Source organism: Betta splendens, chromosome 11 (assembly GCF_900634795.4).
Source record: "Betta splendens chromosome 11, fBetSpl5.4, whole genome shotgun sequence".
Classification (NCBI taxonomy): domain Eukaryota; kingdom Metazoa; phylum Chordata; class Actinopteri; order Anabantiformes; family Osphronemidae; genus Betta; species Betta splendens.
The window spans coordinates 8,708,996-8,734,680 of NC_040891.2; the positions used below are offsets into that span (position 1 = coordinate 8,708,996).

Here is a 25,685-nt window from a genome sequence, read left to right on the forward strand (position 1 = left end):
CTTTTAAAGTAGCAAGTTGCCGCTGCCCGCCGGCGTCTTGATTGATCGCGCGCTGCCGCTCGACGCCACGGAGCGTCGCGTTCGCGGGCGCCTCCGTTCGTGTCCCCGCGCCGCTAATTAAAGCGCCGCGTTAACGGTGCGCGCCGCTCCGTGGGCCTGTGGCCGTGACACGAGACTCTCACCTGGAGCGAGGTGCGTCTAAATCCTCTCCTCGCTCGCCTGATGCCAAATACTTGACCTAACTTCCCTCTTTTTGAAACCCGCACGCCAGCTTTTCACGCCCGCTTCCCCAAACAGGCGCGCGCACGTGCCTTGGCGTTGCGTTCCAGTACTTTGTGATTCATTAACGTGGCAATTATAGCATCCAGACCTCAGGTGCATTAAACATCTGTTCAGAAATGAATGTGCCCAGGTGTGCGTTTGTTTGCTCTGATCCAGAAGTAAATCTATTCATTTTGTCTCACATATGTCTCTATTATAAGTTCATTCCCTTTACTCTCTCCTCAGTAGCTCATGTCCGGCGTGTTGCTCAGTGAGCGGACTCCTGCTGGGAGGGTAACTAACCTGCCGCTGGCCCCTCCCTGGTGCTGGAGGGACCACGCAGTCGCTGCTAATGGACCACCGGCTCCGGCTCCTCCTCCTCACGTCCGCTGTGGGTCCCTCCGGGGCCTTTGCCGTCGCCCCGGGGCCCGTTTCCTCAGACCAGTAATCTGCACGTCCGACGTCCCTGACGGCGGGTGTTGTGGCTTCTGGATGTTTGGCGGCCGAGCGTTAGCATGCGATGAATGGTTCATGTGTCGTGTGAGGTTTAGTGTGGGGCTGCACTTTGGCCGGCGGCTGCTCCCAACAAGAGGCGCCGGGAGTGTTCTATCTCTGCTTTACAGCCACCTGGGGGATCAAAAGCGATGCACACTGCTGCAAAGCGGGTTTTATTAAGCCCCATAAACCAACATGTCACCCTGGTTTACCTGCATGAGTAAATATTCCCAAAATCCCAATAAGGGTCTTAAAAATCATTGAAAGAAATGCCGTGTCAGAGTGAGAATGTGGGCGTGGCCTATTTGTTTTAATGTTTGAAACCCTGAACGCTAATCTGGATGGTGCTGCTGTAGGACTTGATGACGTGTTGATATGTTGACGATGCTGCGCCTCCCTCCCTGCTCCCCGTCCCCCCCCCCATCAGCGTTCGCCCTGACTCTCGTCTCGGCCGTGCCTCCTCCTTTTCGCCTCCTCCTTTTCGCCTCCTCTCCATCCCCCGTGCAGCACTTCCTCCTCCTTCGCTCGCTCTCCGCTCTTCCTCCCCGAGGGTCATCTCTATGTAAATAGTTTTCTCCTTGATGTATGCCCCGCCTGCATCCCCTCCCCTAAATGCACTCATTTACCCTCTCCTGCTCTGAGGACGGTTGCATTAAACCCCCCCCGACACATTTTCCCCTTTCTGTCACTTTTCACATCTCTCGATGCATTAAAACCAAACGCCACTGTGCGTTTGAAGCCGCACTCCTTGCCCACCCGCGACCCGAGGTCACATTAATTCGCGGGTCCAAATGAGGTGAGTGTTGTCTCGCGTAATTGCTCCCCCTGGTGCGGAGTTAATTAAAACAGCGAAGGTGCGGCGGGACGGTGCCAGACGGCTCCACAGACATATGTGGGTGAGAAGACGCCTCGCAGGCCTCGCTGCCACTTCCTGCTGCTCGGTTATCGTCTCAGTTCACGCCACAGACACCGAGGCAGGAATCGGTAAACTAAGATAAAACGTACAGGAAAAAGAAGCACTGCAGAACTATGGGCTCTTTTATTCTACTGATGTCACGCTCTGTGTGTAGCGCCGCTTTGATTCAGCCTGTCCCAGTCTAGACTTCGTGGAGAGGCGGCCGTGCATGACCCAGAACCCGATCCGGGTCCCCGTGTGCTCGTCCTGCCGCTGCATTCCAGCTGTGGTGCCGCCGCCGCAGGAGCTCTGTAAATATTGAGCAGGAGGTGGTCCGGCTCCGTGTGTGCGTTCGTGGTGTGAAGCGTCAGAAGCTGCAACCGCCTCGGCCTCGGGGCCTTTTGACCCACCAGACTTTCACAATAAGAGTCGGACGCGTGCGTTTACCCTCCTCGGTGGCACTCGGCCCGCTGTGAGTAGGGCCGTGTTCCACGAGTGGTTTTGTATTATCTCATTTTTTTTTTTTTACGAGCGATGCAGAGGCTCGCAGAATGTCGGAGCTGCGCTGCTGCGTCAGTTCTCGCGTTTCTCAGCTGGATCATTTCCACCGTTGGCGCTGGTGTGTCAGGATGACCCAGGTGCCAGACACAGGTTTAGCTCAGCTGCACCCTAATTATAGCTTGTGTGTGTGTGTGTGTGTGTGTGTGTGTGTGTGTGTGTGTGTGTGTGTGTGTGTGTGTGTGTGTGTGTGTGTGTGTGTGTGTGTGTGTGTGTGTGTGTGTGTTTACATGTCTCTCCCCTTTATCTAATGTGTAATGCTGTGGGCCGCCTCTCTCTCTCTCTCTCTCTCTCTGTCTCTCTCTCTCTCTCTCTCTGTGTCTCTCTCTCTCTCTCTCCCCCCTCCCTCCCTCCCTCTCTGCAGATGGCTTCTGGCGCGTTCCCCTGCTTATCCATCTATCTGTACAGTGTGAACGCCCCCCCGGGAGCCGTCCTGTCCCAGGAGTGTGAATCAGCGGAGGTGCCCTAGTTTTCCCTCCCGCTCGCTCCGAAGTGCACACTTGACTTTTCGGTTTTCTGCATGAAAATGTCATAATGTAGTGGATGGAAGTTTTCATCTGATGTGGTAATGAGCCGCCTGTTTGATGTTGCATCCATGAACGGCGCCACGAGGGCTTCGCCTGAACTGCTGCGCGTGTGTTCTCCCTCCAGCTCCCTATAACTCCGCCGCGGCGGCGTTTTTTGCAGTTTTCACATCATGTATCGCAGAAGCAGGGGTCCCGTCCTCCTGAGCGTTCGGGCCGCGGTCCCGGGCGGCTGCCGGACCCGGTGGTGCGTTCAAATGTCGCAGGAGGCTGCTGGTGTTTAGTGGAGCCGAAAAGACTTGAAACGGACGAAAGAGTTTCGAACAGCTGACGTTAAATTAGAATCCCTGGGTTTGTTCTCACAGGTGCAACCGAGCGTCTCCCTCTCTCTCTCTCGTCCACAGAGGTGCTTCAGGGTGAAGCCTGTTGTTCTGCTGGATTTGAGTAGGAGGACGAGTCCAAACTTAAAGTCAATAAACCCTAAACTGCTGTTTTATTGACAGCTGTCTTTGTTTACTCTCTCTCAGCCAATTCCAGCAGCAATTATCGAGTCTAATGTTGAATTTATATACAGGTTAGAGTCTGTTTATTTTCTTGTTCCTGTGACTGGAGGCACCAAAACGCCGGATCCATCCTCTCGGGTGGTTCCGCCCGGTCCGGCTGAACGGCGGCGGGTCACGCCTGTCGCGGTGCCGCCGACGCGCAAGCGCACCGACACCGACTGCACGATTAACACACGCGCCCAGATTACGGATCTGAACCAGTTCTGTCACGACGACGGGCCCGGCGACGTCGGCCACGGGAGTGTTTTCCGTCAGACTAGTCGAGGCTACAGAGAGAGAGAGAATCATAACAAACCAAGGTCGTCGGCTTTGCTCGTTCACTCGTGCTGCAAGTCTTGCATTGACGGCGTGTTGCTTGTTTGTTGTTTGCAGTGGCTGCCTCTCATTCTGTGAATAAATCAAAATGGGAAAAACAAGATGCTTTGATTTCTCCCCTCGTCAGATTCTTCTTCATGTCTCTCTTTTGAGACCTTACCCCCCGATGCCCGTTTCTTCATTTATCATTCTCAGGCCCGTATTGCGCGCTCTCTCTCTCGTCCATGTTCTCATGAGAGCTTTCCGCCTGAACAACTCCTATATATATTTTTTCCCGTGTTCTGACCCTGGCTGCCCACACATTGACCAGCAGCAGCATTCTGCGGGGCATCTGGAATACATCGGCCTTCTTGGTCGTCTCTCCTGCTGCCACTTTTCAGCTCCGTAGCCTGAAGTGAGCTTCTACTGGCTCCAGGCCGCCGTTGAGAACGGGCCGTAATCACCCTCACACCCTGACGCCGCCTTTCATTTCTCCTCAGCGCCAGGTAACTGTACCTTCGCCTGCGGAGGAAAAAAAAAAACGCTGCGTTGGAGAAAACTCCCGAAGCAGTCACCGCTGAGATGCTGAAGCTGCAGAGAACATGGGTTCAGCCGATGGAGGCGTTGGAGGTCTCCACCTGCTTTTACCCCCAGTCAAATGGATGTGTAAACACATAATACACAGGATGAAACCTTCTGCCGTCGGAGGTGGTTCTACTATCAGATAAACAGACCTTAGTAGTGCATTGAATAGGCTTCATAGTAGTATTTGTGCTGAGGACCTGAAGCACCGGCTGCTCCTGCTCCTCCCGCTCGCTGCTTATCACCGCCTCCCTCTCGCTCCTGCCGGCACCGTTGTTGTGTCTATAGAAACAGGTTTTCCCAGAACAAACATCAAGGGCTGTTTTTGTTGTCTCGCAGACGCGCGTTGAGCTATTGTGCCCGAATTCTGCTTTGAATCCAGCCTCTATTTGCGGCCCGAGCAGATTCGCCATCTGTAAACCACCTGCCTTGGTCCCTGTCGCCCCGGTCTTCGCTGGCCACGCAGCGGCGTTCCGCTCACTAGCTGCGCCGTCCTCTCATCTTATTCTGCCGAGAACCGAAGAATAACACGGTGCAGTTCTGCTCAGTTGGGCTCAGCTGAGACGAGGGGTGTTGTAGTGGCGTTCTAACTGGGTTTAATGTTGCCTTTGGGGCTTGTCAGTGTGTCTGTTCTTTTGTTGTCTGGAGGGGAAGCTTAACACTGTTTGTGTTATTTTTTTCATGTCGGACTTGTCTGGCTGCATTTTCCAGCCGCCACAGCTGTGGAGGGAGCGGCACACGGACTCGCGCGGGCCAGCGATGCCTGGACGCAGGCACGGGGTTCAGCCGTGATCGGACTCCAACTGCGGCGCTGAAGGGAGATTCAGCGGGAACCTTCGCGGAGGTGAGTCACTTCCTGCCGACGCGCGCGCACTCGCTCGCTCGCCGATCCGCTTCCTGTTGACAAAGCGAGAAGAGAAAAAGGTCAGGTTGTGTGGGCACAAAGCTGGTACGTGCACAAAGCAACGGGGTTAGTCAGTCATGTTGTTCAGCATCAATTACAGGGCAGGATGGCGAGAGAAACGCTGATGACCGTTTCCATGTCTTTTGGTAGTGGATGTATGGGGGGGGGCTCTGTGTACAAATGACATTCCAATGACATCGTACCCACAGACATGAACGCCTGACCCGAGAAATGTCTCTGCTCCTGTTTCTCTTCCCCCTTTTCTTCCCCTTGGTTCTGTTACTCTCATAAATGTGGGTTACATTCAATTAACCCAAAAAAATGCTTAGTCAAGTCCTTTGAACTCTGAGCCCGACTCCATAAATAGCCGACGTCTCCCCATTTGAACTCTGGCCACTGTTCCTGAACCACAGGCGAAGCCCCCGCCCTTGGTTTTACTGTAGCTTGACAATAATAGGGAAGCCAGGCGTCGCCGGGACGTGGGCTGGGCACACAGATGGGCCGTTGCTGGTCTGCTAGGGCGGGGGGGCCCGACTGGCACCGGGGCCGACTCGTGACCGTCCGGGCATGGCAGAACCGGGCCCTGACGGCGGGTAATCACAGGGATGGAAGGAGCATATGGTTAAGAAAGGAGGCGGGGAGTAAATAATGGACGGCCGACAGTGGGAGGGCGAGGGCACAGTTAGAGGTTAGTTAATTAAAGGGCGAGGCCGAGGCTGGGCACAGGGGACCTGCCATGACGGGGTGTGGCAGGGGTGAGGAGGAGGAGGAGGAGGAGGAGGAGGAGGCATCTGGGGACAGCGAGACGGACGCGTGGAACATATTTTAGCTCCGGTGCACGTTTATAGCAAATGAAAGCTCGTGAATGGTGGCTGTGTGCGACGGTGTGATACTGATGAGCAGTCAGTCAGTCAGTCAGTCAGTCAGTCGGGGCGGCCGATGGGCCACGAGCGCCCAGCGGGGGGGGGGGAGCCGCCCAACGGTGTGTTTGGAATTGGGGATTAGCTGATGTATAGTCACAGCTGGGTGGAGGCGAGGGAGGAGGGGGGAGACAGCTGGCAGAGCAAAGGGTGTGCGAGAGGCCGACCGCCACAGTGACTCCTTTGTTCCCACTCGCTTGTGCCAGTCACAGCGAGTGGACGGCCGGTCTGTGATGTGACTGAGTCCTTTCACGCACACAGTGCCGCTCCGCGGGGACTGCGGCTGATAAAGTACCTGCATCGGCAGCTCGGAGTCCTCTCCCACATCCAACACTACTGTCCAGTCAAAATGATGGTTTCAGGTCCCAGAAAAGTGGATTTGAGCCCGGGTTCTGCTCCAGATTCCGATCCCCGTCCGTGACGACGCTGCACCGAGCTGCTCCGGCCGCTGCAGACTTCCAGAAACACCTCCCACGGAGCGCTTATTGCGGCGGCGATGACAGTCATCAGCGGCGTAATTGCAGCTCCAGCAGCACTGAACGCCGGCGTCTGCTGCCGTACGTGCGCAGGGCAGCGAGTGCAGAATGCGGAGGGCGCGCGCTCCCTCCTGGCCTGTGGAGCCGAGCCGCACGCGAGGAGCGTCAGGAGGAAACGATGCACGCGTGGACTTTATCAGGAGGAGCGGCGCCTCCTGAGACAGCTTATTCCACCTTTCTTTTATTAAACGTGTGTGTGTGTGTGTGTGTGTGTGTGTGTGTGTGTGTGTGTGTGTGTGTGTGTGTGTGTGTGTGTGTGTGTGTGTGTGTGTGTGTGTGTGTGTGTGTGTGTGTGTGTGTGTGTGTGTGTGTGTGTGTGTGTGTGTGTGTATATAGATGGGCTTCCCAGCACACAGGTTTTCGCTCCCCAGAAAACCAGTAGCCCTCAGAAAATATAATAATGATAATAATAAAGAAACAGACTGGCTGGTGATAGACTGGAGCGTATTCCTGTGAACTGTTAGAAGGTTCTTTTTCTCCTTTTGAAAGCTCTGCTCTAAAGCGTCCACTCTTCCCACCTCCATCTAGCTGTCTTAGCTATATATATTATATATATTTTTTTAGGAGTTCAATAAGCCTTTTCAGTGCCTGACTTCTTCCTCTGAGTATTTGAACCATTTATTTCAAGTAGGACAAGTAAAAATAGCCACAAATCAATCCCGAATGCGCTGCGGCTCGGCGCCGATCTCGATCTAGGCTAGCGCGGCCCAACGGGATAGAGCGACGGCACTCAGAGCCGGGCCCGGTGACTGGCACCGCGGCGTGTTCATTAAAAGCGCGGCCGACGGGCGGCGCCGACCCGGGCCGCGGCACCCGCTAAAAGCCATTAAAGGGGCGGTGGCAGATCAGGGTTTGCTGAGTTGTGATGCCGATGTGACCTTTGGGTCACTTCGCGGTCCAGCGGAGGCGATAATCCGTTGAGCTGCTGAGTTTAGCTAAGTGGAGGATGCGCGCGTGACGCGTACAACCCACTTATCTGCATGTCTCATGGTGTAAGAGCTCACCAGAAGTGAGAAGGACCTGCAGCCGTCAGCAGACGAGTGAAGAAGGATGGCGTTAATACGTCTTCTGATCGTATGGAGGGGAATTCGCACAGTGTTTTTATATGTTTTGCTCTTGGAAGACGTTGGAAGACCTCCATAAACTAAAGATGAAAGAATAACGTCAGACTACAAACAGGCAGAAGCTCATTTAAGCAGCAGCTTTATCTGGAATAGTAATCGGTCGCCTCATTTAGTGCTTCACACTATTTCAAGTCCCACTTGACTAAATAATGGAGCAGAGCTCTTTTTTAAGTGTTTTCTTGTGTCTGTGTGTGGTGATGGTGCAGCTCAGTCGGCCTCGGGTCAAACCGCCTCAGGCTTCAACTTCACATCTGATTATTCACAGCACCGTGAATCAAACGCTGATCTTGAAATACGAAGCTGGACGTCGACGGTATTGGGCAGCTTCCCTCGGTCCAGCACCAGTGAAACTCAGCCTTTAGCTGCGCTGATACGAAGCTGAAGGGGCGTTTTCTGAATGAGGAGCGCTGGAGAGTGGGAGAAGGCAGATTTACAGCAGCTGTCTCTCGCCTGCATTTGTGCTGGTGGCCCGTGTGCGTGTTGATCCAGAAGGACCTTTTGTCTCGTTGCTTTGTGCCATGTGGGACTTTGAGGAAGTGGGATTTGGGTTTCCTATTATTGCTCTGGGAAACAGATGGGGTGATTTGAGCGATAGGTGCCCGTTACTGCTTTGATCCTCTTTTCTAGTTCCTTCCTCTGAGCCGTTCTCAGGCGTGTGTTGGATGAAACCTGCCCGTCGTGACGCAGGCGGAGAGGAGCTATCGATTTGTCCCGCAGTAATGTGCTTTGATTGGTTACGCAATGTCGGCATGAAAGCGGGGAGTCACGGCTGAGCCGAGCCGCTTCTCAACGGAGGCCCGGCTTAGAATGGTGTCGGCGTGTTTTTTTTATTCACACCAGGCGGTTTATATTTATGTGGTTGTTTGACTTTCCTGAATTGCACCCACTTAGAGTGAGAGGGGGTGTGAGAGAGACGCGCTCGCTGCTCTGCTGGAGTAGTCGGGGTCAGTTTATGATGGAGGCGGCTGCTTGTTTTTTTTCTCTCTCGCTCTGCCTTTGAATGAAGAATGCTGTTCTGGCCGTTCCTGACGCTGAAATGCCTCCTTCCTCCTCCAAACGTGCACAAATACATGCAGGCCTCCCAGCAGACAATGGACCTATAGACCTGTTACCATGACTTCCCTCTCTGACCAACCAAGAGGCGCCGTTCATCCCCGCCTCCGTCATGTGTGTGTGTGTGTGTGTGTGTGTGGGGGGGGGGGTATCTACCCATCCCCTTCACACACACACACACACACACACACACACACACACACACACACACACACACACACACACACGGGGGTCCAGTGAACTCTTTCAGGTTCGTCCCTCAGAGGCTCCAGCCATTGTTGTGTGCTGATCAGTCACAGTGAGGCTCTGCTCAGACCCTTCCCCCCCCCCCCCCCCCCCCCCACACACACACACACACACACACTCACACACACTCACTCACACTCTGTCTGCTTTTGATGAATCGCACTTTGATGTTCTCTGCACTGCACAAACCTCTAGAAACAAGGCACACCATTGATGCGCTGAGGTGGAAGTCGCGGGACTCGCACGGGTTTATTCCAGTTTTTAGGGTTCGATAGTTATTTTATTTTAAAGTTTATCTCTGCTTTTCATGACAAACACAGTTCTGGATCCCACTGGGAGGAAAATGCTTGTCATTCTTAAGATCTTAATTTCCCATGGGGCGATATGAAGAGCCTGTGGTTTAAAGAGACAATTCATAAATATTTATATAATAAAAACATTTGGAGAATCATCATAGCTGCATGGTTTGTTGTTCTAAGAAATGAAACGTGATCATTTCCAGAGGTTTCATTTACTTTTTCCCAAACTATGTTGTCCTTTGACTAAATATCAAATGTGAAAGATGTGTCTTGCTTCATTGCAAAGATCTGTCATATCTGTTTAATGTTACGGCTCAGGCTGCAGCACATCAGCTCAGTGGAACATGAAAATAGATTAGATGGGGAAACACCCAGGTTTGCTTAGTCCAAGCCAATAAACGTCAACCGGCATCTGTGAAGCTCATCATCTCCCGCATTACTACATGTTCTGGCTGCGCGGCAGAAACTAATCAGCAACTTCTGGTCCGTTCGGTTCTGTAGGGGTCAAACCTTCGTGCGAGAACAAGAGCGGTAAAATCCAGATCCCTGAGCAGCGAGCGTGCATTTCATGCGTTTCATTCTTGAGGTGCTGAGCATTTTCCACTCATTACTGTTTTTTTTTTTGTGCAATCAAACAAAACAAGCCAATCATTGTGGGCTGTTTCGTCTCATTCCCATGCCTGCATCAACAGCGCTCACAAACCCATCTATTCATGACTCCAGCATGTTCCCTTCAAAACCAAGGCTCCTCTTTGCAGCCTTTTCCTAATAGTCCAGCTATGGAGGTTGATTACACCAGAGGCCGTGGGCCCGCAGCCACACAAGCCACTGTGGAGTCTTCTGGGGATGCACATAACATAGCTGACATTTTTTCTCCCTAACCCACATCTTGTTTTTGGCAAAGCCGAGATGATTTAAAGTTCAGAAACCGCCGTTATTAACACAAGGTCCGTAGAATGGCTCTGCTGTGGGTTGGAACGGACGAGTGGTGCAGTCCAGGACTTTGCAACGGTGCACACTTTCACTGGGGCTCCATTTGTGTTCATGACATCCTCACTCGTCTATTTCTGAACGTCAGCATGCTCTCCATATGAATCATGCCCTTATTGCAGCTTCAAACCCAACAGTTCATGTAACGTTATTGTTTCCTGCTGATGCAGGAAGGAAGTTCGAATCAAGTTTCAACGGCTACTTTGAATCCTGCAGTATTTTCTTAGCTCGCGTGCGTGCGTGTGTGTGTGTGTGTGCGTGCATGCGTGTTGTGTGTGTGTGTGTGTGTGTGACCTGGATTAACCGTTTCCAACAGGGCCAAGAAGCCTGAGAGCAGAAGGTCACACTGTCAGTGACTCACTAAAGCCTGTGGGTTCTGTCACACTATAGCGGGCACGCGCACACACACACACACACACACACACACACACACGCACGCTTCCTCACTGGCTGTGGAAAGGCTTCCAGGGTAAACACCTAATTGTGCTCCTCGTTTCTGTTTTTAAGCTCTCGCCGCCGACCTTGATGCTGACTGATATTGAGTTATGCAATGGGGATGGATGCCATGTTATTTTTAAAGCCAGAGAGACCGTGTTTGAGCAGGGCACATGGTCCATTGTGTTAGTAAAGCAACGGAGAGGAAAAAAACATCTGTATTAGTCACCTTATGTAACACTCTTGAATACAAATGCTGTAGGTGCAGGGATTAAAATATATACACCAGGGTATTTTAATGGTGCAGGTAACGTTTCATAAGCACTTAAAAATCCCCAAATATCGTGGCGTCGATGGGTTTCCTCGCGTATTGTGCAATGTTTGCCTGCTACTACACTCTGGATGCTGTAAACACCAATAAATGCAGTCATTACTCATAGGTGATGACAGAATAGCTCAGTTGTTGGGAGTCAGACGCTTAAACAATAGTCGTGATTAATGCAGGTTAGATTTCCCATCACGGCCTTTGTCCACTTGTCCAGTTGCAACATTTGGATATCACACATTGGGAAGGAAGGAAAAGGGGGCGTGTCTTTTTGATGCATCCTGCTGGTTCTTTAATGAGCAGCATTGCATTGATGGAGAGGGTGGGATTTGGATTATTAACCACTAGCAGGGTAGCAAACGAAGGCATCAGCCCCCCATCAGCCTGGTGTGTGTGTGTGTGTGTGTGTGTGTGTGTGTGTGTGTGTGTGTGTGTGTGTGTGTGTGTGTGTGTGTGTGTGTGTGTGTGTGTGTGTGTGTGTGTGTGTGTGTGTGTGTGTGTGTGCGCGTGTGTGTGTGTGCGCGTGTGTGTGTGTGCGCGTGTGTGTGTGCGCGCGTGTGTGTGTGCGCGCGTGTGTGTGTGCGCGTGTGTGTGTGTGCGCGTGTGTGTGTGTGTCAGTAAAAGTGATCTTAGCCCGTCGCTGAGGATAATAAGAGGATAGCGTTACGAGCCACGGGCAGCGAGGCCCAGCCAACAGTGTAACTCTACCTGACACCTTGCGAGTGTTGGGTCTAATTAGGCGTCTGCTCTGGGTTATGTACCTATTAACTGTGTTTCTTCCCTTCAGGCCGCGGCTGTTCGCTCGCGATGCGAGGTGTAATTTAGACAGGGCCACGTTTTTGCCGGAGCGCTGCTTTAAACGGGCCTCTCGCCCACCGTCTGCCATGATGGCATGTTTGGAGGGTTTGCAGCATGCGGAGATCATTATAATTATGGTCTGGACTTGAGGTTGTGATTGGATGGAGCGCGTTTGGCTGATGGTAGTGTTCTGCTGGGGTTGCACATGGTCCAGTGTAATTTCATTACAAATCTGACTCAGGATCTGTGCCTCTCCCATTCCCCCGTCGTACATGCTCCGGTGTTTCTGTTGCTCTGCATCCATTTTGACAAATGAAGTGAGGGCACAAGGGGCTTCACCTTTGACCCAGCAGTGTTCTGGACGGGTCGGTCGGGCCGAAGGAGCGTTCCAGTCTCTGGATATTCGCCACGGAGCTCAGGTTCATTGGATTATTAAAGCTTTGGCTCGGGGATGAGCAGCGCCGCCCGCCTCCCTTTTCCAGACAAACAATTTTGTGCGGCTGACGCAGATATTTGTCACCGTCCAGCAGGGAGTCACGGTGACAGAGGTCCCCCAGAGTCTCACTTCCTCCAGCCACCAAGTCATTTGGGTTCAGCTTCCAGATGACGGCGAGCGATCCGAGTTTGGCACCAGACAGAAGGAAATGATGTGTTGCCATTACTTTTTGTTTTCCTCCGTTGCTGTGTTCAAGTGTTTTGCTACTTGGAGACGTTGGGAGAGTTATGATGCTCACTTACATGATGCAGCCTCTTGGGTGACGGTGGTCAGGACAGTGTAAACCTTCTGACTCGCACTGTTGGTGTGTGTTGTGTACCATGCATAAAATTGTGTGTGTGTGTGTGTGTGTGTGTGTGTGTGTGTATATATAGAGAGTATGGTTTTCTTGGTTGTCCAATCCACTTATAGATTGAGATTGAATCTTCATGCATATTTAAATGATTTGCATGCGCACACTACCACCCGGCTTCACGGGATTAACGATTAACATTCTCTTTTGCATTTGGTTCACTTTCAATCAGTCACGAATTGGTGTGTTTCTGAATTAAAGACGACGCAAAAGCAAAATGAGCTCCTTTTGATGAACTTGGTGCATCTCCTTCCACAACGGTTGGTTTGATCTGCGAACAGTAACTGTGTGTGTGTGTGTGTGTGTGTGTGTGTGTGTGTGTGTGTGTGTGTGTGTGTGTGTGTGTGTGTGTGTCTGTTTCCTGTTTTCACGCAGTCTTTTGCTAGAGCTCAGTTATAAATGATGCAGTTCATCCAGATCAACAATAATGAGCAGGTTTGTAATTTGTTGCTGAGTCGCACAGTTCGCCCTCTAGCACGAATCTCTAATTTACGCCACTGCCCTCAATTGTTAATATCTCGTCTTTGGGTTTTGGCGCTTTTTTTTATTTTTTCTTTTGTTGCAGACGAACCCGTTTCCTCTTTCCTCAACAAACGCCTACTTCCTCTTTCGGTCTCTCTCTGTACTCGGCTGCTGTCGAGCCTGAAGCGACGCTGCACAGGCTGTTGTGACGTTTTTCTCTCTCGCGTGTGATGCTGGACGTGCTTCCCTCACCGGCGGACGCTCGGCCTTAGAAAGGAGCTGCCTCGCTGTGGAAGCTGGGTGACATTTGATTTGCAAGGAAAGCCCAAAGGCCGGTGGGAGTCGGTCTTTCCGGGTGAGCCCTCGCATCACTGTTTTCGCCTCTTCGCTTCATACAGGATGCAGCAGGCCTCAGGGTGTGGCTCCGTGCATTCTGCCGCCACCTGTGTCACTATTGGGTTATCTGGTCTAGATTAGTTAATATCTTGGTGAGGGCCGCGTACGTGTTAGTTGATCCGAGGACGCGCTCATCATCTGACTAGAGAAGTGAGTTCCATCTGTTTTGGGTGAGGGATGGAAGTGCGATGTCAGTAGTTTGTGAATTGGAAGCTTTTCTCCGTGTTTAGGATCGTAGTTACGAGATGAAGCAGAGATGAATTAGTTGTGTGTCTGTGGGTGTAATCAGTCATCTCCTTGTCTCTAGCCTTTCCAGCGGTTGAATGTGTATGTTTTCATGATCCCGTCCGAGGACCAGGCAATTGTTTGCTGCATCCTGTTCAGGATGCGTCTCATGCCACCTCTTGTAGGCGCGAGGCGGGTTCGTAGCTCTGCCGGAGGTCACTCGGTTGCCGTAGAGTTGTAATGAGCCGCTGGTACTGACGTTCGACAGGATATCCTGCTTGGGTTTGTGACACGCAGGCCAGACGAGAGTCGCGCACACACAGAAGTCAGCAGGCTGCAGTCATGTCTTAAAGGGTCATGAAGAACCTGCAGCCAAGTGTTGGTCAATATCCAAACATTGCGACACTTCCTGCTCTGGTTGAATGTAGAAGACACATTTGTGACCTTTGACCCCGCTATTCTTTGGCTGTCTTCCTTTATTTGTAGCTGTTTTTGTCGGCCCTTTGTCTTTGACCCAGTGTCTTTTCCTGTGTGTGTGTGTGTGTGTGTGTGTGTGTGTGTGTGTGTGTGTGTGTGTGTGTGTGTGTGTGTGTGTGTGTGTGTGTGTGTGTGTGTGTGTGTGTGTGTGTGTGTGTGTGTGTGTGTGTGTGTGTGTGTGTGTGTGTGTGTGTCTATTGTTAAACTGTAACGTGTTGTTTAACAGATATCAACTTTTACATTCGGTTGTTAAAATAGATTCCAGTATGGACCCAGTTCAGATGGTCACATGAGAATTGGTGGTGGGGTAATTGTTTTAGTGGGTCAGAGACTAAAGACGAGGGATGAGGGCGTGTTGGTTTGAGCCTGTTTTTCTCTCTTTGAGGTGTAACCTGACTAACGTGTGTGTGTGTGTGTGTGTGTGTGTGTGTGTGTGTGTGTGTGTGTGTGTGTGTGTGTGTGTGTGTGTGTGTGTGTGTGTGTGTGTGTGTGTGTGTGTGTGTGTGTGTGGGCAGACGTCACGGTCGGCAGTCGTAACTCTTGGTCCCCTGCTCCGTGTCGTCTGAATGGGACGCTTTTTTTTTGTAGACGCACACACCCTCGCTCTCACTCGGGCCCCTGCGGCGACTCGGGCCCCTTTGTACAATGATCAGATGAAGAGCTAGGAGAGGTCCTTTTGAAACCCACCCAGCAGCCAGAGCGACGCAGACACAGCAGCCCACAGGCTCAGACAAAGCACGGGGCCTTTGAGAGCAGCACAATGAGGCGTGCGCGCTCTCCCACACTCTAAACGCACCACAGTGTGAAACCTGATGATGTCTGCAAACTGGAGGCACACCTGAGCCCGAGCAGCCAGATGTGAGGATGCAAGAGCGTTAACTCTCAGTGTGAAATGACAGGGTGGCGTCATGTTGCCGTTACAGCGTGAATTCACAGTCACAGTTGCTTTGTGCCCATTTAGGGAACATTTAATGGGATCCTGTCACGCAGCATAGATCCACAGCAATAGATCTGTCATTAAAAATGTGGAATACAACATTTACTACAATGTTTAACAGTAATACATAAACATACTGTAGTATATGGCATCATTACGTAGTGAGATCTCAGGGTCTTAAGTGGGTTTCTTGCTCCAGGATGTTCAGACTGCTCCAAATTGAAATGTCAGTTAAATGCTAAACCCTGAAGTCATTTTAAAATCAAGAGCTCAAAAGAGACTGGAGGGTGGAAACCACATTGCTCGTGTACAAGGGTCGTGTTTTTGGCTTTACAACTTTATTGGGGTTGTGTGCTGGCTGCTCACGTCCGGGTCTTTACTTAATGGCAGCAGATCAGTACTCAGATCAGTTTCTCTCTCTCTCTCTCTCTCTCTCTCTCTCTCTCTCTCTCTCTCTCTCTCTCTCTCTCTCTCTCTCGTGCATCTTTTAATTAAACCTACTTCAAAAAGGCATCTTGACTTCGCCTCGAACTAATTTCAAACTGATGTTTCTTTGGCAGCTTTGGTCCTGTCGTAAAGCTGCAGGCAGCTGTTCATATCACTTATCTCACGCTTTTAACATCAGCGGCACTGGTTTCCTCTCCTGCGGTGCCGCGTTCTGTGTTCTGATGCTTGATTATGCGTCTTTGTCCGGTTGCTAATTTCGTCTCCCCTTTTGATCTCTTTCTCACCTTGCTCCGTTCTCCCTCTGCAGAGGACGTGACCCGCGCATTACACATCATGAATTATTGAGGTGAAACCCAACGCTCCTCCTGCGCCCACCAAATCACAGGGCTCCTCTCTGGTCTCCTCTCCTCGTTATTGATGGTTTTGTTCTTTAACTTCCACCTCGGGCAGCAGATCGGATGACCAGTGTCCGAGGGTAACGTGATATTTACCCTTTTTAGATCTAATCCTGCCTGTGAACGGGTTCAAACCCCCGACTGGAGCGAACCTAGTGGTGGAACGGGCTTCGTTATTGCTCAGACAAACAATCAAAGCTTTGCTCCTGCAGCGGCGCGTTCCTCCCAGAAAAACATGTTGCTCCGCTGACGGCCTGTCCGTCCCCGGCCCACGCGGGGCGCCGCATGTGCGCCCGCGTCGTGTCTCTCAATTACGTCCGAGTCCGTTTTCAAGGGATTTACTGAGGCTGCCGGCGGCGAGATGGCTGTGTGTCCTAGTGCGCGGGTCTCCAATCAATAAGCCTCAAGGCCGAACATCTGAGTCATCGGCGGTTCTCGGAAGATGATGACAAGGTGCTCGGAAAACACAGTGTGTGCATCTGTATCCGCGCGCACACACACACACACACACACACACACACACACACACACACACACACACACACACACACACACACACACACACACACACACTGTCCTCAATAAGTTCACCGACATAAAACCAATTTCCATTCTCCTTTTTGACGGATTCACTGCAATTTGTCTAATTTTAGTTTGTTCCCACTTTTAAAACATCCCTACAAAGATGAGAGAAATGAGAGACAGATAAATTTTTCCTTCCCTCATTTCTTATCAGCTTTGACTCCGTTTAACACACTGTGAAACTAATTATCATAGTTGTGCCAGTGGTCGTGTCACTGGTTTAATACAGTAGGCCCAGTTTATGCTGAGGTGCTAATGAATGTTTACACCAGTTTAGTAAGTGCCAGATTAACGAGCCGACCCTGAAGGCATCTCTGTTTCTCTTTCGCGGTGTCCTGCTGTCGTCGCTTTGTGAATGAAGGCGATTTGTGCATCTATGACTAAGGGTCTGTACCAAAGCTTGGCATCAACAGCATGAGGCTGCCGATGCTTAGTTTGTGTCCACAATAATTCGAGTTTACGGCGTCTGTCCACGCCCATATTGTCTTTCCACTGTTCTCTCATCGTGATGGAGGGGGGGTGCAGATGGGGACACGCTATCGTCGTCATAGAAGCTTCAAAGCAGAGGGTCGTGTTCGTGGAGTGACGACAAACATGACTTGAGTGCGACTTCGCTCTGGGAAGAAAGATGCATCCACATCTTGAGCTATCGATGCAGTGGCTGCCATGGCAACGGGCCTTTGAATAACGGCGATGAGGATTATTATGGGGTGACTCACGTCCAACACCAAGCGTGGCTCATTATGTTATACTATCTTTAATTTAGCGCATACTCACACAGTTGTGTGTGGACTGTGTCGGAGCAGATGTGGCGGCAGACACACACTTTTCACTCGCTTCTGCCCGTCTCGATCCGCACCAACGCTTCTCTCCCAGGAATTAGTCCGAGACCTTAGTTCTGCCATAGACGTAAACAGGCTTCTCCAGCAGCAGCTGTAATGATCCAGACCGGGCAGGTAAATAATTGACGCCTTCCTCAGTCGGCTGCGCGCGACGCAGTTCAACGCGCTGCGCTTCATTAGAAGCGGCTCCGTCCAGGCTTTTTCCGCCACGCGTCCTCCTCGTGGCTCATCTCCCGAAGCCGCGGGGTTCCGGGTCCAGCTGCTCGGGCTCCAGTCGCTATTTGGCGCCCGCTCGGGGACGAGAGCCCGGGGAGGAGCCCTTGTGAATTACAGCCCAGCGCTCGGGCCGCGCCCTTGATGTGGTTGTTGCTATACATGTAAACCAGAGGCTGTGTGCTTGAAAGTGCACATTGCGTAATGTGTTTTTATTGCACTTGTTAGGAGTAGTGGAATATTAGAAAGCAGCCGTCAAACTGATCGTATTATTTGGAAACAGCTGCCGATCTGGGAGGCGTTGCTGGATATTTAATCTGCTTGTGCTGCGTTTAAATGACTGAGCCGACCGCGTTTGAAACCTTTATTACTCCGCTTTACTCGCCTCGTTAGCAGTTAAACCTGGACGGGTATCTGCCGCCTCGCCCCCGATGCACTGGGAAACGACGCCGGCGTTCACACATTCAGATCCAGTGTGTGGAGTCGGCGGACGTGCTTTTAGCAGCAGCAGGGTTTTTACCGTGTTTGAAGGCTTGACCCTGACATGCACAGCATCTGTAGTTTCTATAATAACACTCATCTGCAGCCGAGTGGCCTGACCTCATGGTTTTAGGGCATAATGGTCATAATCGACGTGCGTGTCCTCATAAACAGTCTGGTGTAAGTTCGTTAACCTATTAATTTGCTCGTTAGAGTCATCAGTAGTTAGTGGAGATGACATGATCGGGGAATGAGCTCATGTCTTATCTGTTCTTCAGCTCTGCCCTTGTTGGCCTTTCCGTCCTTAGTCATATGTAATATAATTAGAACTGAGTTGAACATGATCCAAGGAGACATCCTCTAAAATAACTACAGCCTCTTTTTGACTTAATGTGCCCCATTTTGTTCTTTTCCCCGTCCGTTTGTTATAGTGATGCTCATTACGTTCTCTCTCTCTCTTTATATTTGTCCTGCAGGTGTGGATGAAAGTCCTCCGTTAGACGTGACAGAGGTGTGAGGCAGCAACACTCGCAGCAAACACCCCAGCGCCGGCAGCCATGCCGCCGCCGGCGGACATCGTGAAGGTGGCCATCGAGTGGCCGGGGGCCTTCCCCAAGCTCATGGAGATCGACCAGGTGGGATGTGGGCCGTACTGCGACCCCCCGCAGGGGGAGGGGCTCCGTGAGGCCGGGCGCTGCGCAGATGTGATCGGGCCTTTTTTAAATCCATGCAATTAAAATGCTAATGGTTTTGCCCAAAGGAGGGTTCTTAATGAAGGAAGCTGAGGAGCCACACGTGATGGAGGAGCGTCTGGAATGGTTTAAATCGCATGCCACCATTTGACAGGCGCTGGAATAGTTTGATCATCAGTATTGTTGATGGTTCAGTCTTCACCTGGTTTAACCTGATGTTCTAACCCTGCATTAGTGGCTGCTACCACACAGACACAGAGCTGCAGTCTGAACCCACAGGTGAAGGCCACGCCGCATTTGAACGCCCCACGCAGGTGCAACAAAGGGGATAACAAAATAATCGTGATTAGCTTATGCTGGGGATGGATGACATGAGTGCGGGTGCGTCGTTCGATTACACACCGTGTGTAAAATGGCCTGCTCTTTGTGCGGGTGTGACTCACAGATGGGCTAATGATTGTACACGCTATGAGTCACTGTGGCAACTGGAGCTGCGGCTGCTCCTCCTGAATGGAGGAGCCGCTGAATGGAGCGCTGCGCTTCTGGCTCCGCCACAAGGTGCTCTGAGCACTTAAGTGGAGGTTTAGCGATGTATTTAATGACTCCTCGCCCCCCCCCCCGCAGCCTGAAGTCTAAAACATCGGCCCATTCTTCCGTCTTCGCGTCTTTAAGTCGCTCCTCCTCCCCTTCCTCCGCTCTTCTAATTCCCTTATCCCTCCCTGTCATCTCTCTTGTTTCTCCTATCTGTTGCCTCCTCCTCCTCGTCCTTTGCTTTCTCTCGTTTGCTCCCCCTCACTCCTCCTCCGTGTCTTTTGTTGTGTGTGTGAGTGTGTGTGCGCCCCCCCCCCACACACACACACACGTCAACCCCCTCCTCCTCCTCTCCCCTCTGCCTCCCCCATGTACAATAGGCCCTGCAGCAGCATATGGCTGTCTGAGTCATGCGATGGGGAGTGGGCTTCAGTTGTCTGCATTGTCTTGAGGCCAAACAAAAGTGTGTGTGCGTGCTTGTTTTTTTTTTTTTCTTGTTGTTTTTTGTTTTTTTTTCTATTTTGTTTAGCACTGCATAAGTGAAATAGTGTGTGGGAGTATTTGTGTGGTAACATGCATACTTGTTACTATTCATGCATGTGTGTGTGTGCTGACGTGTGTGTGTGTGTGTGTGTGTGTGTGTGTGTGTTGTCCATATTCTTTTTGCTACAGGAGTGATGAGAAAGGATGAATGTATTGTTAGTTTCCTCCAGGACGGATACTGTGTGTCGAACAAATGACAGCTGTAAAATTAAAACAAGTACAAACTGCATCCTTGTAAATTAAAATGGCGTGTTTGCAGAAAATGTCGCTATCGGACGCGAGTCCTCGTCTGCCTGTTGTAAAAGTTAATGGCCTCGGAAAGTACTTGCAGTGGCTCGTTATCCTCGCAGTCAAAAGGAAAGTGTCGCGTCTGATCACAGCAGCTGACACAAGTTAAAAAAAACCTTAGATGAGACTGGATGGGATTTATTCTACTGTAGATCAGAGCACGAGGCGAATCCTACTGCTGCAGCAGCCGTGAAGCAGCGTTTCTGTCCTCGATGGACTGCAGCCGAGTCAGGGGAGCTAATAGACAGGTGGGACGGGTCAGATAAACAGGACACTAAAGCAATTAACGGAACAGAAAGCAAGATTCAAGATTAGAGCCAGAATAAAAGGAGGTTAAAGTATCTTGTATCTTGGATCAATAAACGAGTGGCACAATGTTGCAAACCTCCTGACGGCGTGTGTTAATAGAAAGCTGAATGTTTGCATTCACGCTCCTGCATCTTCACTGGTTTGCATTTATTAACATTTTGTGTGTGTGTGTGTGTGTGTGTGTGTGTGTGTGTGTGTGTGTGTGTGTGTGTGTGTGTGTGTGTGTGTGTGTGTGTGTGTGTGTGTGTGTGTGTGTGTGTGTGTGTGTGTGTGTGTGTGTGTGTGTGTGTGTGTGTGTGTGTGTGTGTGTGTGTGTGTGTGTGTGTGCGCGTCACCGCCCTATCCATTTCTCCAGCTCCTCGTCTTCCTCCCGTACGCTCTGATCGCGTTTATTGCTTTATTTGATCTTTGCTCGTGTTTTCACCCTCTTCTTCCCACAGAGCGTCAGAACGATCCCGTCGTCCTCACTGCGCCGCGTGTCGTTCCGACCCCGGTGCGGAGGATGAGTGACGCTGCATCAGCTGCTGGATGTGACCGTGTTTTAGTTGTAACCTGATCTGGTGGACGGGTGCAGCGTTGGTGGAAAGTCCTGTTCTGTTCTGCTCGGTTCCGTTGGACCATCTATTAAATCCCAAACTGTTCCACGGAGCCGAAGAAGCACGGTCCAGCGTTAAACGGGTTTATTTAAAGACAGCGGTCACATCCAGTAAGACTGAGTGAAGTGATGCATCACGCACGCTCAGCACTTGGACACTTGGATAAATACAGAGTCCTGATGAAAAGCCTCTCGCTGTGCCAGACCCAGAATATAAAATAATCACAGCCCACTGCGAGGCCCAGTGTTGATTCAGGACGCGGCGCTCGGCCCGCGGACTAAACGCTGTTTTGTGTTTCCACACAGAAAAAGCCTCTCTCCGCCATCATTAAGGAAGTTTGCGAAGGGTAAGTCCACCGCCTGCACACGCGCGCGAGCGCCCTCGGGAATGACCGGGCCGAGCCTTTAATCCCCTCGTCTGCGTTCAAAGGTGGTCCCTGGGGAACAACGAGAACTTCGCGCTGCAGATCGCCGACGCGACCAATTTCTACATCACGGAGAAGGTGGGAGGGACCGTTTCCCACGTCCCGGCATCGGCCGCGGTGCCGCTCACTGAAATCTGCCCCTCTCTCTGGTTCCGCCCACAGAATCGCAACGACATCAAGAACGGCTCCATCCTGCGCCTCACCACCTCCCCCGTAAGTCCCCGCGCCGGCGCTCGGGCCCGTTGGGCTCGGCCCGTTCGCCCGTGCTGAGCCTCTGCCTCCTCCTCCAGTACCAGACGGCCGTCCAGCTCCACGAGCGCATCCAGTCGTCCAGCATGGACGCCAAGCTGGAGGCCCTGAAGGACCTGGCCAACGCCTCCCGCGACATCACCTTCGCCCAGGAGTTCATCAACCTGGACGGCATCTCCCTGCTGACGCAGATGGTGGAGAGCGGGACCGAGTAAGTCGCACGCGTCCCGCTTTTCCTCCCCTCGGACACGTTCTCGGCCTCCTCGGTGTTGAATGAATGAAAATTCGGCGCTTCAGGCTTTACATTGGCACCACACTGTGTGTACTCTACAGCATTCCTCAGCAGCAGCAGCCGTGACCAGAGCTTTGGGGGGTTTGAAGGCATCGGGCCGAACTTTAAACGCGTTCTACTGATCTGAGATCAGGCAGGATGACTGACGGTGGCGCTGCTTGCGTCACGCTACAGGGCTGCGTTTATGCTGTTGCATAAGGTGGAACGGCGTCCCCCCCATAGGAACCCGCCTGGAATCCAGCACACGCGCCACGTTTGCTGACCACAGTGATGAGGTCGCACACAGCTGAGAGGAGGCTCTGCGCCGCCATTAGCTCAGCAGCTGCACGTTTGGGCGGAGGGCGAAGCCAATGGAAACTGAAGGTTAACTTAAGGACGTGTGTGTGTGTGTGTGTGTGTGTGTGTGTGTGTGTGTGTGTGTGTGTGTGAGCTCCTCATCTTGTGTCTTTTTTTTTTTTTTTTTTTTTTTTTAACTGATGACAGAAAATCGTTGGAGCTCCCCTACTTTCACCGATGATGTTGAAATTAGCAGACATTTGACCCGGTTAGATCTCACTGCACCGGGCCGTCATGGCAGCCGTCGATGTTGACTCCACTCTGCCGCTCGCTCTCTCATTTAAGCGTGTTTTATGTAAATGATCATCAGTTATTCAGGACTGAGGGTTTTGAAGTGTGTGTGTGTGTGTGTGTGTGTGTGTGTGTGTGTGTGTGTGTGTGTGTGTGTGTGTGTGTGTGTGTGTGTGTGTGTGTGTGTGTGTGTGTGTGTGTGTGTGTGTGTGTGTGTGTGTGTGTGTGTGTGTGTGTGTGTGTGTGTGTGTGTGTGAGATGCATATTCATGTGAGGGGCTTATGAAACAGACACACAGAGGTATCAGTGTCTAACACACACTCTGCCATCGTTCGAGGGGCTCGGTCAGAGCGGGCGCTGATCTGATGCTGCTGTAGAGATGCTGTAGACTATTCATGAGGAAATCAATCGGCTGCAGATTTTGTGAGCCGAGCGCACACGTCTCCCTCTGCTGACTAAAGCACGCAGCTGCCGCTTGCTCACACATATCACATCCACAAAGGATTTTCAAATGCATCTTACTGGTAAAGGTCTGTACCATAATTCAATGCCTGTTGGTTTCCCACCTCTGACTCCAAAGTTTCTCAAATCTTTGCAGACGCTATCAGAAACTACAGAAGATTATGAAGCCCTGGTAAGACCCCCCCCCCCCTCCCCTGTGGGTGGAGGTATCGTCTCTGTGCGCTTCCTAACTCGCTGAGCGAGTCTGCATGTTTAAGGCTCGGCTCCCAGTGCCTTATGGGAAATGTGTGTGTAACGCAGCATCGTCCCCACTCAGAGGAAAGGTCACTGTTTTGCATGTGGTTTTGGGCAAACAACTAAACAACTTATTAATTCTTCTACATCATAAAACTGAAAGAAGACCAAGATTTGATCATTAAGAATCAAAAAAAAGAGTGATTCCTTAAAACCAACCAATTGCTAGTTTTACTCATTTAATCGTCTCCATGTATTTGTACCAGTCATTAGTAGAATGAAATCTTGGTGTTCTTTCCAAAGCGGTGCTGCTCACGTTTGACCTAAATAAACATTCACTTTCTCTTCATTAATTTGAAGCCTCTCTGCAACCACCTACCAGGTTTCCTTTACTCTACCTGCCATTTAAAGCTCCGTCCACTCATCCTCAGTGTTGAACTCCTCCATGTAGTGCCGGTAGTTAAGCAGCGACCGTCGCCTGCAGGAGGTGCCCAGTGCCGTGTGCAAAGGCCTTTTCCGACCTCGGCTGTGGTTTAGTGTCGCTTAGTGTGTCTTTGCTAATGTTGGCAGCAGCTGCAGCTCAGGCATGTTTACATTCCTACATTATTTGGCTCATCCCAGTTTTAAGTTTTAGAAATTTTTGTTATTATGCTCACAGCTCATGAATTCAGCTTATTAAAAGCCAATAGAAAGATGCTCAAGCGTGCAGTAATTGCGTTTGCTGTACCACGTTTGACCAGTAGGGGTCAGCATTGTAACGTTTAAGAAATTTTACCACAGCGTAGTTTTATATATGAATCTTCAATCTCTCCCCTGCTTTGGCCTCTAATGACTCTTGCAGAGTGTTGATATTTGTGAAACTGCATGACTTGACTTAATTCCGTAGCTTTCTGGTTCCGAGCGAACGCCTCGCTGCGCTGCCCTGCTCCCGCTGGTTTCCTAATGGCCTCTGCTGTTTTCATGAAGGCTCTGCGCTGCATCGCCAGCCTCTCTCCCCCTTCTCTGCCTCTCCTGTGCTCCGGTACCCCTTCGGTTGCAGCACCGGCCCTCTGCTCTGTCCCCCTCTGCCTCCGTCTCGCTCGCCCTCCCTCACCCGGGCTCTGCGGCCTCGCACCCTGCTGTGAGAGAGCTCCCCTATAGTTCGCGCGTGTCTCCGTTTGTGCTGTGTTGCAGTTTCGGGGACCTGCTGTCCTTCACGCTGACGGCCTTTGTGGAGCTGATGGACCACGGCATTGTCTCCTGGGACACCTTCTCCGTGGCTTTCATCAAGAAGGTCAGCAGGGAGGCTGGCGCACTGAGCGGGGCTGCAGTCGCAGCGTGGACCTGCTCACCCTGCTGTGTTTGGGTTTTTTCACTGCAGATTGCCAGCTACGTGAACAAATCGGCGATGGACACGGCCGTGCTGCAGCGCTCCCTGGCCATCCTGGAGTCCATGGTGCTCAACAGCCAGGACCTGTACCACAAGGTGGCGCAAGAGATCACCATTGGGCAGCTCATCCCACATCTCCAGGGGTGCGAGGATCCATTCGATGGATTTCTATATATTTAGATCGGTCCCTCTAATAGAAAGGGCCTGACCGTGTTGTTTGCTGGGTTCTGCCTCCAGGACGGATCAGGACATCCAGACCTACACTATTGCAGTCATCAATGCTCTCTTCCTCAAGGCCCCAGAGGAGAAGAGACAGGTGAGCAGCGCCGTCGAGGACCTTTTAGGGGCTGCGTGCGAACGGCGTACCCTCTCGCTCGGCCCAAGAGCGCGTGGCGAGATAAATTTAGCCCGATTCAAACAGCGATGCTGCAGCGGAGGCTTCGCAGGGACGTTGTACAAGGAGGCAATTCTGGACTTTGCTCAGAATGACTGTGTTGACACCAGCATCAGTAAAGCTATTATTATGATCCCCGAGTCTCCCACCATTCTGCTGACACTGCCCCCCCCCCCACCAGCTGCACCACTGATAAAATGAATTTTTGACCCTCCTCACGCTCGTATTTCTCGTATTTTTTCTTCCACATTCACTCACTCACTCACTCACTCACTCACTCACTCACTCTCTTGTCTCTCTGTCTCTGACTTTCTCCCCCCACTGCACACGATGTTGCTAGTTCGACGAGCACATTGGGGACATCCTAAATTGTCCCCTGACAGTAAGTGCACCCTTGATTAGCACCTTGTAGTTTGCGCCTTTTAGTCCCCCGTTAAGACCTCACCTGTGTTTGGGACGGCTTGTTTCCTTTGAAGCCGCTCGCTGCATGCCTCGCAGTGTTACGGCGGCGTTTGGTTTGGTTTTGCACCACATTCACCCCCCTCCCACCCCCCAAAACAAACATGTCTTTATGCTTTTACAGTTTGCCCTTCCTGCCGCCTCCTTGCTCTTCATAACTCCTGTCTCCC

The 25,685-nt window shown here is 51.5% G+C and overlaps 1 protein-coding gene across 6 annotated transcripts in view; it reads left to right on the top strand.

The window, feature by feature from the left end:
• The window catches only part of elmo1 (engulfment and cell motility 1 (ced-12 homolog, C. elegans)), a 51,270-nt gene that overhangs the window by 615 nt on the left and 24,970 nt on the right, over positions 1 to 25,685 (top strand). The window contains exons 2-13 of one of the 6 annotated variants that reach the window (XM_029167142.3): positions 2,574 to 2,669; positions 4,884 to 5,016; positions 18,583 to 18,741; positions 21,371 to 21,411; positions 21,495 to 21,567; positions 21,652 to 21,702; positions 21,780 to 21,949; positions 23,196 to 23,231; positions 24,467 to 24,566; positions 24,654 to 24,805; positions 24,900 to 24,978; positions 25,397 to 25,438. In XM_029167142.3, the coding sequence (XP_029022975.1) occupies positions 18,664 to 18,741; positions 21,371 to 21,411; positions 21,495 to 21,567; positions 21,652 to 21,702; positions 21,780 to 21,949; positions 23,196 to 23,231; positions 24,467 to 24,566; positions 24,654 to 24,805; positions 24,900 to 24,978; positions 25,397 to 25,438 (822 nt within the window). In that variant the 5' untranslated portion in view covers positions 2,574 to 2,669; positions 4,884 to 5,016; positions 18,583 to 18,663. Of the gene's footprint in view, positions 1 to 2,573; positions 2,670 to 4,883; positions 5,017 to 13,048; positions 13,468 to 18,582; positions 18,742 to 21,370; positions 21,412 to 21,494; positions 21,568 to 21,651; positions 21,703 to 21,779; positions 21,950 to 23,195; positions 23,232 to 24,466; positions 24,567 to 24,653; positions 24,806 to 24,899; positions 24,979 to 25,396; positions 25,439 to 25,685 lie in introns of those variants that run through there. The other 5 variants (XM_029167141.3, XM_029167143.3, XM_029167144.3 and 2 more) reach the window with 5 other exon arrangements.